This window comes from Nanorana parkeri, unplaced genomic scaffold (assembly GCF_000935625.1).
Source record: "Nanorana parkeri isolate BGI_ZX_2015 unplaced genomic scaffold, ASM93562v1 scaffold1474, whole genome shotgun sequence".
NCBI classification, from domain to species: domain Eukaryota; kingdom Metazoa; phylum Chordata; class Amphibia; order Anura; family Dicroglossidae; genus Nanorana; species Nanorana parkeri.
This window is the reverse complement of record NW_017307742.1, coordinates 347,703-365,819: the sequence shown is the minus strand read 5'-3', so window position 1 is coordinate 365,819 and position 18,117 is coordinate 347,703. Positions and strand designations below refer to the sequence as shown.

At 43.6% G+C, this 18,117-nt stretch overlaps 1 protein-coding gene across 1 annotated transcript in view; it reads right to left on the bottom strand.

Moving 5' to 3' along the window:
• Nucleotides 1–1,358: 1,358 nt before the first annotated feature.
• LOC108798434 (guanine nucleotide-binding protein G(s) subunit alpha isoforms XLas-like) overlaps nucleotides 1,359–18,117 on the bottom strand; it is a gene marked incomplete at its 3' end in the record, with an annotated part of 111,520 nt that continues 94,761 nt past the window's right edge. The window contains exons 2-4 of the mRNA XM_018570187.1: nucleotides 3,288–3,360; nucleotides 2,154–2,208; nucleotides 1,359–1,478 (exon numbers count right to left, since the gene is read on the bottom strand). Of these exons, the coding sequence (XP_018425689.1) occupies nucleotides 1,359–1,478; nucleotides 2,154–2,208; nucleotides 3,288–3,360 (248 nt within the window). The remainder of the gene's footprint in view (nucleotides 1,479–2,153; nucleotides 2,209–3,287; nucleotides 3,361–18,117) is intronic.

Here is an 18,117-nt window from a genome sequence, read left to right as displayed (position 1 = left end):
CAAATGATAACATGCTGCAGTATAGCTAATACATGATCTCACTACAACCTTTGTAAAACATCATGCAGCTCATAGAAAGGCTCATAAATGTACTACAAGAAAAGCCTTTTCTCAATCCTGTAATGCGATCATAAAACGATAAGCAACTTATAAGGGGATCTGCACTGTACATCTTTAATGAAACAACACAACATCCCATAAAGCTGGCCATACACTTTACAACCATCGCACGACTTTGGCCTTGCGAGGGTTGTAAGGTAATTAAAAAATTGTACGATCTGCCCATCTTGGACATACAGATCATACTTGCGAGCATCGCAAGCCCCCCCGCCGGGCATTTGTCTTACAAGCACTCCACAAACCCGCCGAAAACCGTAAGATTTTAGTCAGGTTTTCCAATGTGCTCGTAAGACAAAAGACGTGCACACCTACCACACACCAGCCGATTATCGTATGATCGTGGGAATTCACGCGATTATCATACGATAATCGGCAGGTGTATGGCCACCTTAACCCTAACAAAGTACTATAGTTTAAAAAGTGTGGCGTATGCGTGGTCATTGTACTCAGACGGCATAGCATGGAAATATGACCAACATAACTGATTACCAAATGTTTCATTTCTGGTCTGATTTTCATGTGTTAACACCCGCAAACAAAGTTTCTGCAAGAGGACTTGTGAAGGAACTTTAACCCAGTTTGAAAGCACAACCCTAAAATGCATTTTCAGCTTATGTCAACCATGCTAAATAGTTAATGCCATTCCAAGAAATTCAACTAGAACCTTTGCTACATCAGTTCTGGAAACAATCTCCGGCCAGTTTCTAGAACTTTTCGAATAGGGGTTCTCAAAATGTCAATATTAGCCAAGTTATAAAAGCTTTGTATACTCTAAAAAAAAAATAAGAATTTCACACTACCGCTTCTGAGAAACTATTTAGGAAACACAACAGCAGGGAAATCCTTTTGTAAAAAGGTGATTGATAAACCATGCCACTCTATGTATACAAAATCTATCTCCTCCATAAAGCACCTATATATTCTAGTTAAATATGCAAAGAACGGAAGTCAGTTCATTTATTACCCTTCATCACTGTAAAGGTTTCCCTTTATCTGAAACAAAACCTAGCAAGTAATCACTCCGTTCTAATAAAATCTCTGCATACTTCCTTGTCTGAACCTGATAGCACCAAGAGAGGCCATCCTAATTCTTCTCCTTTCTGTAACCAAACTTGTTTTTAAAAAACAGATGCAGACAGGAGAACCACCAAAGTCAAATTTGGTATTGAATAAGGAGAAGATTGTTACACAAAAGCGACAACAGCCAGCTAGGTTAAGAAAAGGTACCCATAGCCTACCTGTGTGTAATCAAAGTCTGATAGTGGAGCTATACTCTTGATGTAGTCAAGGCGGAACTGGTTTTCAGGATTCGCCAGTGGAACTGGAGGTATTAAAGTGCTCATTGCAGATACTATGGTCTACAAAGAAGAAAAGATAACATTAACACTAACTAGGTTAGCACTGACCTATCAGAGTATTTAGGTAAAATACAGAAATATTCTGATGAACATTCATGTCACACGTTTTAGTATAACCTTTGTTAACATAGTACTCTCCACCTGGGGTCATCTTTTAAAGAAGGTAGATAAGTATTGTAAAGCTAACTTTAGACATTGGATGGGGGTCAGAAGATACAACTGCTGCACAACTGTCCCGTGAAATTAATTACAAACATCTTTTGGCCAAACATGCACGTTTATGCACTGAGCAGACATAACTGGTGCCAGCCTTATCTTGAGAAATAAATATGGATTTATGAAATCCATTACAGATGATTGACACCTTCCAACCACAGATCAATCAGCCAGGTGGTGTTGAGGATACATATGATTGCTTCCTTATCTGACCACTATCAGACAGACTGGGTGATGTCCATCTCATGCCCACGGGTGGTCTTGGTCAGTGATAGCCCTTTCATATGCCACTAGTTGTGGCATATGAATATGCAGCACATGGATAGTTCTGTGCCTCCGAAGGCAGCTGACTCACTAACCCATAACAATATTTTTTAAATTGTATTTCTTTAATGAAAAACATTGATACTTGACATGCGTGATAGAAGTAGAATCATACCACTGATAATAAATACTCACCACAATGGCATCTTTAACATTTTTCCGGATGTCCTGAATTTTCTGCTTCTTTTCCCTAAGTAAAAGGCAAAATTTATTTAAGTTTGATTTTCACAAGATGGTCAAGTTCCTGTCTAAGCAATATTTCTTGCATACGCTATATAATTAAAGAAAGATGATGGTGGTGAACTACTTTTGTCAATATGGGTGTATCTCTTTAAGAATAATGTCTATATTTATTCTTTGACATCATCATGCTGTACATGCTGGCAGGTAATCCTACCTATGTTTATTATCGCTGAGGAACATGGAAGCATGGACAGCACTGAAGTTCCAATAACTGGTAAGGCAACACCAGTACTTCAGAAAAGGAAGTAATATCCAAAATGACTTTTAAAACAACTAGATTATGAGTTAAGAGAACCGCACTATGGCACTCCTCCAGTTCAGGAACTACAGATGCAGTCATGCATGTCTGCACACACCTAATGCTGCGTGCTGGTACTTTTAGTTCTTAAGTAACTGAAAACCTACAGGTTGCTTAAAGCGGACACAATCACACAAACATTATGTCCAGTCATCACTACTGATGCATTAAAACATAAGAGTAGCTGAGCATAAGCACTGCAACTGACCTGAGTAGTTCTTACAACTCAAAGTCTGTGCGACTGCTGAGCCAGACAATTCCTTCAGCAAATAATAAATAAAACTCCGGCTTCAGAAATTGTACAAGGAAAAGGAAGCCATACAGTCAGACTATAATCAGGCCAACATTGGACTCCACAGACATTCATTCAAATGGATTAACTATTTGAAATATTCAACATATTTAAATCATGATGTTTGCAAAAGCGCCACATCCTTATCTGTTACTGCTCCTGCCTCCCTTCTGCACACACAGACACAGAATTTAGATATTTGCTGCTATGTAAAAGTATAGTCGCCATGTTGTTGCTACACAAGGGCCTGTCAAACGCTGCAGTAGCAACAGCAAAAAATACAGTAGAGAAGCCTACAGGGTAAGAAAACACACAGGCGTGCATGCACAATGTAAGCGATACTGTTTTACTCCATCACATAGGAGAATGTACAGTACAGGACCCACAGCATGAATCATTAAAGGACATATGCATTTCTATAGTGCTGTATCCTTACTCTGAATTAAATCCATTGACATGGAGGATCCTCATCTGTTTCACAATCGTGCTTTTCCCTGACTCGCCAGCACCTGCCAAAACATATACATAAAAATACAGTCTGAGATAATGTATTGACAGAATAACATCCATGCATTTCCAACAGACACTGCTTGCAGGCCCTGCTCTCTTCATCCCCCCCTTTGATCACAGTTTCATGGGGGGGGGGGAATAAAAAGGTAGTGAAAATTGGTCATGTGTGTCATTAAGTAGTGACATTTTGTATACGTCCAATTACTACAATCGCAGCTGGAAAATAAACATTAAATAATCAGCGTGTAAATTTGCAGCAAACCTTAGAGCTGGCAGCAATTAAAAAATAGAAACATATAGACAAACACAGGCAAATGTCATTGCATAAGACAGGAGCACTTCGGGCACATATCCTTGGGAACATGCGTCGCCCTGCACATAGGACAGGCTCACACCCAGTGTCCCCCTTGCACTAATCATAGGAGTGATCCTTGTGGGGGAATCATAGGAGTGATCCTTGTGGGGGAATCATAGGACTGATGATTGTAGGGGGATAAACCCCTTGCAGCCCACCCCCCTCCACACACACACACACACACACACTCTCATACACATAGGCCTGGCCGTGCATGGCAGGGCCCCAGAGCAGCCATAGATGAGATGACAGCCCGTGTCCACCTTACCCAGCAGCAGCAGCCGGTGTGTCGCTTTATAAGCCAGCCTCTCCTTCTGCAGCTGCTTCTCTATCTTTTTGTTGGCCTCTCGCTGCGCTTTCTCATCGATGCGCTGATCCTCCGTCTTGCTGTTGCCCAAACACCCCATGATCACCTCTCGTTCGTCTAGTACAGATGTGAAAGGACGGATCTGTGTGCCTTTTATTCCGACCCCTCTCCTCGCCTCTCTATTTTTCCTGCGGATGTCCGTCCAGATGAATTGAGGATGAAATGAGAGAAGGGCGCAGTAGTAATCTCCGCGTCCCCCCGATGTCTATGGTAAAGAGGAATTTATATTCCTGCGACGGGAAGACCGCCGCTAAAAATAGTCGCGGTGCCTCTGTGTGATCAATCAGTTTGGTGTGCTCCTCTCTCTTCTTCTTCTCCTTCTTCCCCCCTTCTCCCCTCCCTGGCTGCTGCTGCTTCTCCTCTCTTCCAGGTGTCAGCAATGCCGGGGACACATAACGTCGCGGAGGAAAATAGCTATGAAGGAAATCGGTATAAAAAAGGGGAGTCTATAAATAACACAAAGAGGGAGAGAGAGGGAGAGAGAGGGGGAGAGAGAGAGAGAAGAGCTCCTCCTGGAAACCAGCCTAATGCTGCTCTCCCTCCCCTCATACACAATCCTTATATTTCTCTGCAAATTTCTGTCTATTTTTGTCTCACCAACTCAGCACTGCCTCTTTCTGCAAGACTAGGAAATAAAGCGGCAGAGAACCACTCCCCCTGACCATGCATATGTACACATGCACTCACCCCCTCTCTCTCCACCTCCTCCTCCTAAAGACACATCCCAGCCCCTCAGAGAACGATGCACATACTGTATATGCATGCGTGCAAAACCTATCATCAGCACATAGCGCATGCTGGGCTTCCCTGCTCTTCCTCCTCTGCAGTAACCCTTGCTGCTCCCTGTCACTACGGCTCTGCAGGGCTGCGCTCACTTCCTATCCGTCCGCTGGGCCTCGAAGGAGAGCGCCATCTAGTGGCTGCTTTGGGGTACAGCTCTGATACGCGCACTGGCTACTACTGTACACGCACGATGCTGCTAGCGGAGTGTACAACTTGGCGGGTTGGTTATGAAATCAGCTTTTGGATTATTTGACGCAAAAACAGACCGAGAATACAACAAACCCGTATTGCACGAGGCATGTGAAGTGAAGATATATTATCAGAACATAAAAACATCAGAGGTGGGGAAAAGCTACAGGTGACTGTGTAAAGGGTATTTCCACTTTTGCAGCAATTTGGGATCACGTTCACTTGAAGTCCAATACATTGTTATTGAACTTTTGGCGTTTCCATCTTTTTACCCAATACACTTAAGCCCCATTCAAATCAGATCCGTTGCACTGGGATCTGGTTTTCAACGCATGCCAACGTAAGGACACCGAAAACTGAATGGGACCAGTTCACACCACTGTGATCCGTTCCGATCCATTTTTCATCATATACTAATACAAGGGCACTGAAAAATGAATGGGTGTGAACTGGACCAGTTCACACCACTGTGATCCGTTCCGATCCATTTATTAACAGATGCTAACACAAGGGCACTGAAAAATGAGTGGGTAGGGCCCAGTCACACCATATCCAGTGCGTTCCGGTGTAGTTCAAGCCCAGAACGCACTGGATCATAAAGATAAAGCCGAGCAGCATGCTGGGACAATGGCACATCAGACACCACCCCGCCCACAGTGCAATCACCCGCAGCGTAACGCGAGATACAGGAATGCCCTCCCCTCTGGTGCAGCCAACCACTGCACTGGAACGGAGGGCATTCCTGTACCTCGCGTTCCAGTGCGAGCGATCGCACTGCATTGACATGAATAGCCGGGACACGCCCCCTCCCGCCAGAGCGCTGCCCAGCTTGATCTACGCGATCTAGTGCGTTCCGGGCTCGGACCACACCGGAATGCACTGGATATGGGGTGACTGAGCCCTCAATGGGACCAGTTCACTATGATCCGTTCTGTTCTGATCCGTTTTTCAACAGATACTAATACTAGGCCACCGAAAAATAAATGGGTGTGAATAGTATTAAATAGTACAAATTGTAAAAAAAAGTATTAAATAGTAAAAATATTAACAGTCACTTATGAAGCCATCCACAACTCCGCCCCCGGATATATCTCAGAACTTGTCTCAAAGTATAACCCAAACCGTCCCCTCCGCTCATCCATTGACCTCCTGCTTTCCAGCTCCCTTGTCCACTCCTCCCATACTCTCCTCCAGGACTTCTCTAGAGTCTCTCCCATCCTCTGGAACTCTTTACCACAACCTGTCCGTCTATCTCCCACCTTGACTGCCTTTAGGCGTTCCCTAAAGACTCATCTCTTCAGGGAATTGAAGACCTAACCTAACCACTGAACCATCACATTCTCAAACAATCCATCCCCACACAGCTACCTCCTCATGTATCATTTCCCCCTCCTTTTTTAGATTGTTAGCCCTCAGGGGCAGGGCCCTCCTTACCATCTTGTCTTAAATTGTATTGTAATTGTGATGTCTTCCTTATATTGTAAAGCGATGCGCGAACTGTTGGCGCTATATAAATACTATGTAATAATAATAATAGGACCAGTTCACACCGCTGTGATACGTTCCGATCCGTTTTTCAACATATGCTAACACAAGGGCACCAAAAATGAATAGGACTTGTTCGCACCGCTGTGATCTATTCCAGTCTATTGAAGTCTGATAAAAAAAACAAAAAACTAGAGCATGCTTTACTTTTTTTTTCAGCGTCACGTAACAAAAACAGGACATGTTAATTAAAATAAAGATTGTCAAAAAGGAGGTAAAAAAACTAAAGTAAAGTAAATTAAAAAAACGCAACAGAGCGCAAGTCAACGGATTTACTAAAACTGGAACAGCTGTGCATAGCAACCAATCAGGTTCTCTGTTTCATTTTCAGAGCTTAAATCGAACAAGCTAAAGATAGAAGCTGATTGGTTGCCATGCAGAGCTTCCCCAGTGTTAATAAATTCCCCCTATAGCCCAGCTGTTACAAAAAAACTAAAACAAATTCACACACATTATTAAAAGAAAAAATATGCATTTATGTTTGCATTGGAGTCTGCAAAGCAATGCCTATGCAATGAGTGGATTGCAGGTGCAATGTTCTGGCTCCTGCAGACTCTTCCTCCCAACCCCTATCTATACCCAGGAATAAACTTCTAGTTACAGGACAGGGAGGTATGAATGGACATCAGCGCACTTGTACTCAATTGAGAACTACGACTCTGTGCAGTGGTGGCTCATGGGACTTGTAGTCTTTCCATTAAAGGAGAACTATGAGGTGAGTGCTTTTCACTCACCTCATAGTTCTAGCCGACCTGTGACAATGAGACTGTCACAGGTCGGCTCAGTAGATCGGGAAGTGAGCGAACAAATACCGGCGTTCGCTCACTTCTCGATCCTGTCACGGCAGAGAGCCGTGACAGGGGAGGGGCTGGATTCCCCGCTCCTCAGGCGCTGACTGGCGGAACGGACGGGGGAGGGAGCGTGTACAGCTGGCTCTGCCTCTAGTTAGGCAGAGCCAGCTGTCACTCACGCAGCTGGGCAGATCCAGACATAATTGTCGGGATCCGCTTCAGCTGCGGCGTCTCAGTATACCGAGAGCTGTAGCTCGCCCTATACTGAGCTTAGGGTGACGGGAGGATGCTAGTTTGTGTCCTCCCGTTACCCTAAGGAGAACTATGGGGAATAGCCCTAACTCCATAGTTCTACTTTAACAGATCCAGAAAACTGGTGGGTACGGACATGTGACCATATTTCATGTTACATCCTGAATATGGGCTAACATGAAACATAGTCCAAAACGTAAACTTAGCCTTTAACACTGTATACAGGAAAGCAATAGCACTTTCACTATATATGCAACATGATCTCATTCACATGGCATTACGCCCCATTCACACCTGTATATTTAGGTGCGATTAGGAATACCTGTGTCAGGAACCTGTGTGTTCCTGCAGCAGAAATCCCACATCTGCTGTTTACAAGTGGCAGCTGTCACCTGTTCAAGTTAATGCTCGGGCTACAGCGGCTGCATTTAAAAGGCACACTCTCCCTGGATGCACGATTGATGCGTCCACATGCATAGGTGTAATGGTAATGAGAAAAGTACACCTCGTCCTCAACTGCAGGTCTCAGTGTTATAAGACCAGTGGCCGCTATGCCCGCTATTGCCCTGGCCACCGATGTCGTCACTTCCCCGCTATATTTACTCACTGCATCTGGTGAGTACTCAATGCTTGGGGGGCTGCTGGATTAAAAAGAAAAGAACAGAAATAACTTTTTCTTTTTTACTGTTGAAAAGTTTGTTCATTGAACACTGTCACTTTCTCACTGATGCTTTGTTTTCCACTTCGGGACTGCTATTAAGTATCAGTCTACAATTGACACAGAATATATTTTTTGCTTGTTACATTGTGATTTATCCTTTCAGAATTGTTTTTCACAGGCTATAAATTGCTTAGTTCATTTTTTCACTGTCAATTCTTGATGCTAGCACACTTTTTAGTTTTACTCATCATAAAGTTTTGCATCTGAACACATTTATTACACGGGTTATATATTGATAATATATATATCTCATTCACCAATTTGTACATCTATCACTATACTAGGAATATTGTTTTTTTATTCACTTTCAACGCTAGACCACCAATATTGGATCTTTAGTGCTGTAGAAGCCACACTGCCGCGCCAAGGCACTTCTGCAAAGTGTGGTCCTAACTCTATGTATCCGAGTCTCCAAGTGTGAGCATATTAATGATAAATTACATGCAGGTGTACCTGGAGGTAGCCAACTCCTCCTAAGAAGGTGCAGGGACGCACTGGAGGCCCAGTGTTGGAATGTACAAGCAACCAAAAATGCACGCCTAAGGTGCAGGGCCTCCAGTGCGTCCCTGCACCTTATTAGGAGGAGTTGGCTACCTCCAGGTACACCTGCATGTAATTTATCGACTTCATTAATATGTTCACACTTGGGACTCGGATATATAGAGTTAGGACCACACTTTGCAGAGGTGCCTTGGCGCGGCAGTGTGGCTTCTACATATTTTTGGCCAAAAGTTTGTGCAACTAAAACCTCTGATTTTAACGCATACTGTTGACAGGGCAATTTGTTTGGTTGCAGGCTGGCTGGCAGGTTGAGGCTGGGGAATTTTTGTGTTTTGTATAGTTGCAGCACCATGCCACACTCGTTGGTAGATGCAGTGGACCAAGGTACTACAGTCATAGTAAATAGCAGCCTGAAATTAGTGTTTGTGGTCCGGCTCCACTAAAGTATGTGCCATGAACCATGAACATAAATGTCTGAAGAAGTCAAACTACTTTTTTCTAGGTCAGGACATAGAGAGAGGTATGTGAGCAGTTGGTAAGCACAACTATTACGTGAACCATGCAACCTAGCATCACACTCCTCTTTCCTGAGCCATACTGTCCAGTGCCACTGCCAGTCACATCCCTTTGTTTAACCTCCCACTACAGTGGCAAGACAGCCAGATCGTGCCTGCATTAGGTTCCCCCGAGAGGTGCTATGCTTTTAACTGCAGAGGGTCAGATTTTGCTAATTTGGTGGATCAGGAGTTGTCACAGCTCACAGCTTGGCAACAGTATCACTTGACAAAGCTGCACTAGATGAGGGATATGGCGAGTATACAGAGCATGGTTTTACTTTTAGGGCTCATTTCCACCAGCCCGTGCGCTCATCGCACGGTCCTGTGCCCGGAATGCAAGGGATCACATACACAAAGTCTCCTTGTGTTCTGGGGCGGGAGGGACCACTGTTTTTAACCTTAGTTAATGCTATGCTATCTTGAGTGTACCAGGAAAACTTTTTGCTGTTTTACTGCTTAAAGCCCATTCCATGTGCACCTTGCTGTAAAGCTGGTGACGAATTGATGAGTGCGTTTGTCATCTGTTTTGCTTGGGGCGGGAGGGGTGCGGCACTGCCATTCATTTCAATGGCACTGCAGAAACGCTCCCCCGCCCTTAGTGTAATCGGCCAATCAGGACCGCGTGGTAATACAATGCCCTGCGTTTCAGTGCAGTACGACCGCAAAAAATAGTGCATGCTGGGCTTAGTTTACAGGTTGTGCTAGATCAGTGTTAATCAGTGGCACTAAACTTAAGAGTTAAGTCTCAAAAATGCATTCAAGTACCTTAACTGTTAAGAAAAATACATGTTATTTGTGTATCAATTTGTTGTGGATCCTCAAATCACCTCTGAATTCATGCCGACACTGTCCTTCCTCCTGGAGGGTGACTACTTTTCTTCCCAATGGTCCCTGTGTGTGTGTTGTAAAGTAGTCACCGCTCCAAGCTCGCTCCTGTGATGGACTACAATCTCAATAGAAATGAGTAAGCTAATTTTAGCCCATAATGAGAGCGAGCTCAGAGTGGTGACTACTTTACAACACAAACAAGGACCATGGGGAACAAAAGTAGCCACCCTCCAGAAGGAAGGACAGTGTCAGCACCAATTCAAAGATGATTTGAGGATCTACAGCCGAGTGATACACAAATAAGATACATTTCTGTTAATACTGTATTTTTCCGTGTATAAGACTATACTTTTTCTTTAAAACATTTACCTAAAAATGGAGGGGCGTCTTATACACGGAGGGCCGAGAGGAGTGCTGCGGTTGCGAAACTGACGATACCTCTGCAGACTAGCCTCACGAGTGAAACTTCCGATTGCAGAGACAAGCTAACAGGTTTCCTCCAATCATAAGCCTTATGTACACGATGTCAGCTGATGCTGCGCAGAGCGTGTAGCCAGTGCCCAGATGTAACAGGGAGCCCATAAAAATTTCAGAAAACAAAAAAAATACCGGTACCAGTAATGGGCTGTCTTACGCTGCAAAATTAAAGTGGATGTAATCAGTTATGCAAAAGAGCATGGAAAATATTGATTTCTGAATTTTGGGTAAAAAAAGTGGGGGGCGTCCTATACATGGGGGCGTCTTATAGACGGAAAAATACGGTAGTTAAGGTACTTGAATGCATTTTTAAGCTTTAAATCCTGAGTTTAGTGTCGCTTTAAGGTTTGGGATTAGTTAAGGTTAGTTCGGTTGAAAAAAGACACAAGTTTATCGAGTTCAACCTTTAGAGATATGGAGGAGAAAAAAAAAAGAACAAAATTACCCCCTGTTAATCCAGAGGAAGGCAAAAAAAAACCCTATAAAAGCATGGTCCAATTTGCTCCAACAGGGGAAAAAAATTCCTTCCTGATCCCATAAGGCAATCGGATATTCCCGGGATCAACAATCTCTGATGCCTAATATACCATAAGATTAACAGGGTTATTCACAAAAGGATGAAGAGTTTGGAGAATGCAGAAGAAGTGAACAATCTAGGACAAATAGCTGAACTGGAGAAATTCTTCAATTCAGCTCACTTTCCAGCTCAGCTATGTTGTCCTAGATTGTTCACTTCCCCCCCTTCTCCAAACTCTTCACCCTCAGGTGAATAACCCTGTAAGTATTAGAAGGGAGCACATTAAGTGTATTGCATTGGGAAGGAGGTCAATAGTTATGGGCTCAAGTCAAATTTTGGAGTTTGTGTGAGAATTCAGGCATGACAGGGTTGCGTTTAGGGCAGGGGTAGCCAAACTGCTGTCCTCCAGCTGTGGTGAAACTACAAATCCCATGATGCATCTGTCTGTGGCTGTGAGAATCTTGCAATGACTCATGGGATTTGTAGTTCCACCACAGCTGGAGGGCCAGAGTTTGGCTACCCCTGGTTTAGGGGGTACTTAATGTTAGGGACAATTTATAACAGTGACATTTAGGTGGTTTACACATGTTCTCTCTGTTCAAAAGGTCAATGCAGAAAAGTATGTATCCTTGCTCTGGGGGGGATGTTGAATTGCTGTTTTGCATGTACAGGATGAACAGGTTTTTCAAAATGTAATCACCCGTACATAAACTAATCTAAATTGTGGCCACACCAACAATCTGCACTTCAAGACTCATTTTATATTTGCCTTAGGACCTGCACTCACAGAGACAACTCTGAATGTGAATTTTATTAAAATGAAAGGGATTCCCATATTAAGCCATCTAGGAGCTAAAACATGAGGGTGAAAAGATTCAGGAACAGCATTCAAACACATAGGCGCCAGTGGTAGTAACACATGGGCTCTGTCACATTTGCAATCTGTGTAAACTACCCTGGAATATAACATTATCTAGAACACGGTTTCTCCATCAATGGCAAGTGTAACACTTAGGTACCAAAGAATTCTCATCTAAATAATGTTATTTCTAGATTATTAAACAGGATTTATATAGCGCCAACAGTTTTCCACAGCGCTTTACAAAATGGAAGGAGACAGTGCACTTACAATTTCAATACAGGAGAGTTAGGAGGGCCCAGCTCGTGAGAGCCAACAATAATACGCAGAATAATGCCTTACAACAAGAAACCACTGAAATAAGATCTTTGGAGTAGGACAGCGGTTATCATGGAAATTGGCTGCTCTGTGATTGACAGCAGAGCTAACAATTTCCAATCGAGCCATTTATATAAACAAAAACAGGAGAAAATTAAATGGGAACAAATGTGCAGATGTTATGAACCATCAGGTTTCATCAGTTACTATTTTGACATATTCTGCTGTGCTAATGTCCATATACATAGTTGCCAAATGTCACTGAGTTTTTAAAAACAGTCCAGGTTTTTTGGATTTTGGATTCTTATTCTCCATGTTATATTAAACACTGCTAAAGCTAAAATGTCCACTCATTTTCTTTTTAAGGTCAGTTTTACAAAATCCACAGAACTTCTATTTTGTACACAGTCATGCAGCATGACTTAAAGAACTCCGGGCAAACCAAATCCTAACCCTTGCAATGGCTACCCCAACACTGCAACGGTTAAGTGATTTTAGCTTTGTCTAGCAAGCTAAAACAACAGAGTTATACTCACCTGACCTGCGATCCCGGCTGGCTGCTATGCCCCTCAGTGTCCTCATATCCTATACACTGTACCATGGATTGCTGGAGCAGAGGGGAGCGAGGCTGAAGGGAACGGTCTAGAAGCCAGCCGAGATCATGGTTTGGACGAGTATAACTCTGTTATTTTACCTCCCTAGACAAAACAAACACTTAACCCTTGCAGTGCAGGGGTAGCCACCGCAAGGGTTAAGATTTTATTTGCCCAGAGTTCTTCTTTAACACTAGGGAGCTAAAAATAAAATGAAAAATACCTTTTAGGAGGTGCTCCCCTGGGGAAATTGAGGATGGAGAAGGATCTGGGGGTCCCAGGTAGACTCAGCAATAGCATGCAATGCCAAGCTGCATCTAGCAAAGCCAGTAGACTACTATCATGCATCAAAGGTATTTTCTTAAAAGCCTAAACTGTAATTGTACCGCTATACAAAATATTGGTTTGGCCTCATCTTGACTATACTGTTTAGTTTTGGTCACCAGTCCCCAGCAAAGATACGCTGGAACTAGAGAGAGCTCAGAGAAGGGCAACAAAATTAAAAATGGGGGTGGCAGGGCCCACATTATAAGGGACAACTACAGAAATTGAACTTGTTCTCCTTAGAGAGGAGGCGTTTAGGAAGGTATATGATCTCAATATATAAATACAGTATATCAATAAGGACTATAGTATCGGGAATAAACTGCATAATCTAAGGGCTATGAAGATGACACATGGCCACAACATAAAGTTGGACAAGTAGCGGTTTATTCCTAAATGGTGTAAGGGGCTTTTTATTATCAGAGCAGTGTGGAACTCCCTTTCAGAGTTAGTGGTATCAGCTGAGAGATAGATGACTTTAAAAAAAACATTTATATGAGTTTCTCAGTTTACAAAATGTACTGGGGTATGTACGAACATTTGCACACTTACTGTACATACTGTATATAGGTATGAACAGAATATATGTGCTCATTGAGTAAGCTGAGCGCAATCTTATAGCACCCATCTTTAGAAGAGTGCAAGCATTCTTAAATAAGCACAAACCCGAGCACCCATCCTCTGTGGATAAGCACAACTCTTTGAAGAGGATGAGGATTTATGACAAGGGAAGATAAAACAAAGGAAAAAATGCAAGGGCTTGGCATTGTTTGTTATAATGGTTAACTTGCCAAAACGTAGCCTTGCTTGTGGGCTGCACAGGGGATGAGTGTTCTTCCATTGCTGGAGGAATAAAAAAAAAAAAAAAAGTTCAGACCCCGAGATGGGAAAGCAGCAATCGCATAACATATTCTTGTGCAGGCCATTGGAGGGATGTTCCTGCCTCCTAAAAACATACCGAGGGGAAATTATCAAAACTGGAGCAGATTTGGGCTGCAACAACTAATCGATTTAATTCGATGATAATCGATAATGGGAATTATTGTCAACAATTCTTATTATTGATTAGTTCATTGTTCTATTAGTTGTTTCATGTCCCCTCAGATCTTTGCTGCTTCCAGCGGGGATGGGAGGGGAATCAGACCCCTGCAGCTGGTGCTCAGCAGTGAGGAGAGCTCCAAAACCCCCTTCTCCTCCCGCTGCCACTGCTTTGCTTCCCTGTTCTCCTTCCCGCTAGAAGCCCCTGTAGGTTGCGGTCTGCGCCGGCAGCCGGCCCCAGCGGCGGGAAGAGACGCTGTACCTCGGCATTCCACCGTTGCGCCCCCATGCCCCAGTGACTCTGCTGTTCCTCTCTGTGTCCCCGCTGCTCCTCCATGTCTCCGCTGGCCCTCCCTGCTGCTTCTCCCCATTGCTCTTCCATGTGTCCCCGCTACTCGTTCCTGCTGCGCCTCACCATGTTCCCGCCACTTCTCCATGCCCTCCTCTTACAGCTTGCTCCCATCCAGCAGCTGGGAGCAATACCTAGCCTGCTATTGGGTATTTTAAATTGCAGTAGCCAATAGCAGGATGGCTATTGCACCCGCCCACTGCCTGCTGTCAATCAGCAGAGGACGACCTGAAGGAGAACATTCTCTTTAAGTTCCCTTCTCTGCTGATTGACAGCAGGCAGTGGGCAGGTGCAATAGCAAGCCTGTTATTGGCTATTGCAATTTGAAATAGCCAATAGCAGGCTGGCTGTTGCTTCAACCCACTGCCTATGTTTACATTCAGCTGCCACAGAAGGCAGATGGATCGGTGACACTAGGGGCCTAAAAGACTCCTGATGTCACCTTAAAGAGAACCTGTAATCTCCAATGTACACATAAGGGGCTTGTCGCCCCCCCCTCCCCCCTTATGTGTTATTTAAAATAAAAGGTTGGTTATGTTGTTATATTGATTTGGAGTTTTTCAATTCAGATTATTTTAAATCCATGAAACGAATTACAAATACATAAATTATATTATAAAAGGTTTTTTGGTTTTGGCCTGACAATTTCTGCTGGAGGGAGGATGTGCGTTGTGGGGCCATTCATTTTAGTGGCACCTTAAACGTGCCTTCCGCCCGCCGTGTGATCGCCAGAACGTGCGGTACTGCAATGCCATGCATTCCCGTGTGGAAAAAATGTGCATGCAGTTTTATTCTGAAGTAAACTTTATGTTTGTAACACTCTATTTGTGTTTTTTTATTTCAAATAGATGGTATTAATTTTACTTTTAATTTTATCCAATTAATCGATTAACTGAAAAAATAGGTAGTTGCAGCCCCAGAGCAGACAGAATCTGGAGCAGTTGACCATACTGCTTAACTAAACAAACTGAAAAGAGAAGCAGATTGGTTGCCATGGGCAATTGCCCCCGATTCTGCCTGCTCCAGTTTTGATACATTTCCCCCAATGTTTTTTTATGAACATGTTGCTACATCTTATTCTCTTTATCCATCTTTGATCTGACATTGAGGTTCCCAAGTCCACAAACACTGTTGCCAATTGACTCCAAATCATACACATTATGGTCATGATAATTTGCCATTGTGACACGAGGACACTCTGTACTCACCCCCACTTTAGTTCCACTATTCTCCTCAATGCCATCATTTTCGAAGAACACCTAATAGCAGTCTAAATGTTATCTTTAAAACACAAGATAGGTTGCAATAAACTGTCTAATGATGTTGTGCAAGTCTACACATTTTGATATAATTACCAGTATGAATGGCAGCTACGCAATTGTGTGAAGATACAAAATTATTTTGTTGACTGTAAAACATTACAAATGTAATTTGTAACAATTGTCTGGTGATATACAATTCACATGCTGCAACTTCAGAGTTACATAAATTACAAGTTAAGAATGCAATATAGACAAATTTGATTGAGGGCCCATCCACGCTAGCGTGTGTTGCGGTAATGTGGGTTACACTTGCATCCTTTGGGGTAATGCACACTCTGCAATGTGCTTTATCATGCTTTGCGGCATGTTGCATTACCAAAGCCCATTCACCATGAATCGGCCTCAGTGCTCCTGCTATATTTCTTCCACCATAGCACACAAGTGTTGTGGTGAGCTGTAGCACAGGTGCATTCTGTAGATATGTTGGGGTACCTTTATGTTTGTTTTTATGGCGTCAGCGCAATAAGATGAAGCGATGGCCCTCACTCTGACACTTTAAATCACAAGGTCAGATTGGAAAAACTTATTTTGTGACATCCTATAATTGCAGATAACACAATACCATAAAACTAGGGATGTCCCGATACCAGTATCGGTGCAGATACTGGGCATTTTTACGCGTACTCGTGAAAATGCACCGATACTAAGTGGCGATACCGGTGCTTTAAGTTTTTAAACAGGAGCAGCTGCCGTGAGGTCCCGTGCTTGATGGGGACCTCAGGGCAGCCTGCTGGGGACCTGCGGTGGCTGTCTTTTATAGCGCTGGGCTTACCACACATCTCCTCCTTCCTGCCACCCGCAGCCACCCTGCCCTGGTGGCACCCACCCATACAGCCCTGGTGACCCCCATACAGCCTGGTGACACCCACAGGCAGCCCTGATGAGGCCTACATAGAGCCCTGGTTAGACTTGTATGCAGCCCTGGTGAGACCAAGACGCAGCCCTGCTGAAACCCGCATTCAGACCTGGTGAGACCGAATAGCACTGGTGAGACCGAACAGCCCAGGTGAGACCGCACACAGCCCTGGTGAGACCGTATGCAGGCCAGGTAAGAGTGCACAACCATGGTGAGACCCATATGCAGCCCTGGAAAGACCGCATAGCCCTGGCAAGACCGCACAGGGCCCTGGCGAGACCCCGCACACTGATGGTATTCTGCATTGCTGTATAATGTATTGCTGAGATTTGTAGTCCCTCTACAGCCTGGAGTCAGTGACAGGACTTTCAGGGTCGCAGCTGTGACTGGGCCCTGGTGCTCCACAACTGTCCTAAAATCATTAGTCTGCATTGCTGCTAACTATGAGAGTTTCAAGCAGTTTGGAAAAACATTTTGGATACATTTTAGTTTAGAATAGATAGGAGAGGGATTCGAACATGTCCCAGGTTTCATTGCTGCCTGTGTCCCTCTTGGTGACCATTATCACTGAACATGAAAAAAAATTCAAAATGTGGTGTTTTCACCAGAACAGGAATAGGTGAGAAATTTTCTAATGGGGACATTCGTTCTGCTGAGCCTGCTGATCACCAGAGGTTTGGTCACTTGTGGCTCCCTTCTTATTAAAGTAATAACATTAGGAGTAGAAGCAGATGCATTTCACTGTGGAATACCCTAAAGATATAAGGTGGACATGCCTACCAACATCTTCCCATAGATAACATGTTTTTAGATGGACTGATCTTTTCTTTAATCTATGGCACTGTCAAACTTAATTAGTCTGTGTCCTTTGTTTGCATCTTTGGATCATCCAGTATACAGCTTTCCCCTAGACACTTTCAGTTGCCATACCTTCACTATCCCAACATGTTTGTGAGCTAATTTACAACAAGAGCTAGTTAAAAATGGATCATATAGGTCCCAGTCTTGGTAACAACATTAATTATACTCTTGGTAGAGGAGTTTAAACTCCTCTCTAGGTTTCATGCACAACAAACAACAAACTCAAAATGTTTCTATGTGTAAAAAAAAGAATCTTTATCTATATGGTATATAGGAAAATGAATGTTGATTAAGCCTACTACGGCAGTCCCGACACCGCGACTGCCAGCAGTTTTGTTTTTACAGCTTGTGTG